This window comes from Aristolochia californica, unplaced genomic scaffold (genome assembly GCF_029961685.1).
Source record: "Aristolochia californica isolate CCGP_79_NKW_82.1479 unplaced genomic scaffold, dmAriCali1.0.hap1 SCAF_12, whole genome shotgun sequence".
NCBI classification, from domain to species: domain Eukaryota; kingdom Viridiplantae; phylum Streptophyta; class Magnoliopsida; order Piperales; family Aristolochiaceae; genus Aristolochia; species Aristolochia californica.
The window spans coordinates 20,338,616-20,341,326 of NW_027181793.1; the positions used below are offsets into that span (position 1 = coordinate 20,338,616).

The 2,711-nt window shown below is 37.5% G+C and overlaps 1 protein-coding gene across 1 annotated transcript; it reads left to right on the top strand.

Moving 5' to 3' along the window:
• Nucleotides 1-263: 263 nt before the first annotated feature.
• On the top strand, nucleotides 264-1,597 carry LOC137946483 (pathogen-related protein-like). Its single transcript, XM_068792796.1, has 4 exons — nucleotides 264-457; nucleotides 551-683; nucleotides 784-1,082; nucleotides 1,192-1,597. Exons 1-4 carry the CDS (start codon nucleotides 338-340, stop codon nucleotides 1,336-1,338), a joined length of 699 nt encoding a protein of 232 aa, XP_068648897.1. The 5' UTR covers nucleotides 264-337; the 3' UTR covers nucleotides 1,339-1,597.
• Nucleotides 1,598-2,711: the final 1,114 nt, after the last annotated feature.

Consider the following 2,711-nt stretch of genomic DNA (forward strand, 5'->3'; position numbering starts at 1 on the left):
TAAAACCATGGACAGATTCCGAAATCTGAGCAGACAATTAACTTGATATATAATAAAGGAGAGTGGAGCAAGTTGATTCATTAAATTAAACAGCATTTCTTGCCTAGAGCAGACATGAAAAGTCTATATATATATTTATACATTCATACTCGAAAAAGGTGGCTACACCTACCTGTCGAATCCAATGTTAAAGAATTCCTAGTATGAAATGAAATTCAACTTTTTCTTCTCTCTGTATAATGGTCTGATCTAAATCATCTGAATCCGTCATCTTCAGCGTGCAGCGTCTTGAGCAGACCCTCTCTGTCTCACAACAAAGGCATCCGAGGCTTCCGATATGGGTGACAAGTACAGATCTCACATTTACGGAGAAGGAGAGAAGAATACAGTGTGGAGGTTTGGAGGTCCTCCGAATTATGATGTAGTGAACAAGCTCTTTGAAGAAGGCCGAACAAATGTAAAGATCAACTTTGCTTGGAAGCATTTTTTTCTTCAGTATTATTGATCCATATATCTCCTTTTGAGTGACGATATTACGAATATTTTGTAGGTGTGGCCTGAAGGATCCCTCGAAGAAAGAGTTCAGAATATTGTGAAGACGTGGGAGATGGAGATCGTTCATAAGGTGAACGCGGAGGACTACAAAACTGTTAATGCTGAAAAATTCACGCACAGCGTCAATGGTAATTAATATTCATAAGATCTCACTCTTTATTTCTCTCCGCGTAACATCCAAAGAATAAAGATGTTATATCAGTAATTGCGTGGCTTGTTTCCATACAGGGAGGCGCCCCATGTCTTTACAAGAGGTTATGAAAGTAGGAAGTTACAATGCATTTCTTCAGACATCGTTGCCAGAAAGCTTGAGAGCTTACAACCCAGATGCGGAAACGTTGCAGTCATCCAACGAGGCGTTCGTAAGAACATTTACTCGAGGATTTGCTTTGGAAATATTTGAAGTTTATTCTGGCCCTCCTGTGATCTCCTATAAATTCAGACACTGGGCTTTCATGGAGGGTCCCTTCCAGGGGCATCCTCCGACAGGAGAGATGGTAGAATTCTACGGCTTGGGAGTCGTGAGGGTAAATCTCCTTTGCCTCTTCTTAGATATATACAACCATTACTATTGTTCTGCTCTTCTTCTTCAACCTTATCTTTTTGGGTTACTAATTTTACTGTTGCATGCCGCAGCTTGACGAGTCGAACCGAGTTGAAAGTGTGGAATTCTTTTATGACCCCAGTATAGTGATAGCCCCTCTCATTGGAGGATCAAAAGCTGAAGCATCTGGAACGCCTCACATCTCAGCTCCTGGCTGCCCTGTCTTTAACAAGCACTAAATTTCCTTTGTCAGCCAAGTTGAACAAATAAATGTCTTCAAAACATTAAATAATTTTCTGTATTGGTGAATTACTGTGACAGTGTGCTACTTGGAATTTCAGATTGCTTAAATGTAGCTTTCAAGCCATGTACTTTACTGTAAGGGCTATCCGTTATTGTCATGATGTTGTAGTTTCCTTAAAATTGCATTTTTTTTACTCTAAATGATCTATTTTACCTCAACTATACAACGGTCAGCAGTACTGGTGGGTTTGTCTGGTGATACGAAAAATAAACATGTACTGGTTTTTTATGTTACATGTTTTTGTCCAAGATAGACCGATGCATATTGGAGTTTCATGATACCATATATATGGGAATGATAACCACCTTTGTGGTCATATAGGAGTAAAATACCTCAACCACGCTTTAGTTGTACTAGAGTATGTTTATGTTAGAATTGTTGATTTCTAGGTCATTCACATAAATAAAATGTGATCTCAAGGGAAAAAGAGAAGAGATGAACTCCAACTCTTAGGAGAGAGGAGAAATGAGAAGAAAGAGAGGAGAAGAGGAGGGAAAAAGGACGAATTCCAAGTCGGAAATGAGGCTCAAGAGACTAGACCTTGATGCTCTTCTCTATGGCCATTGGGATGTAGTAATAGTTGTAGGGAAATGTTTAAAATATAATAATGCCCTTAGGGCTACATTTTTTAAGAGAAAAAAGACATGAAAAGCTATACACTTACTTTTATAATTACAAAGTTATACTACCTCTCCCTACACATGTGGGTATCTTTTAATATCACATCTACACATGTGGGTATCTTTTAATATCACATCTTGCTTATAGTCTTATTCTTGTTCTCCCCCTACACATGTGGGTATCTTTTAATATCATATCTTGCTTATAGTCTTATTCTGGTTCTCCCCCTTGAAAATATTTTAGTCACATAAAATTTGTTCAGCACAACATGTGGAATTCTTCATTGTTGGTCACTTCTTTTTTGTACTTCTTTTTCTACTTCTCTCCCTCAAACTACCTTTCCACTTTACTAAGAGACCAAACTTGCACAAAAATTATGGGGTGAGAAGAAAAATCACCCCGGTCTGAAATGACCGCTAAAATTTAAAGGTTACCTGACCCACTTTAGGGCAATGAAAGGAGTCTTACTCACTTTTTAAGAGTGGCTTAAGATACCACTTGGGTATACCATTTGGAAAAAAATTGAATTGAATAAAGTTGGATGTTATGTGCAATCCTAATGTTTGTAGGTAGTGGATTTATATACATTGTTTTGAAGTGATTTTAAAAAACACAAATTTTAGAAAGTACTTTGAGTAATTAATGGGGTGAATAAAAAGATAACAACTCTTATAGTTCAAAAGGAAG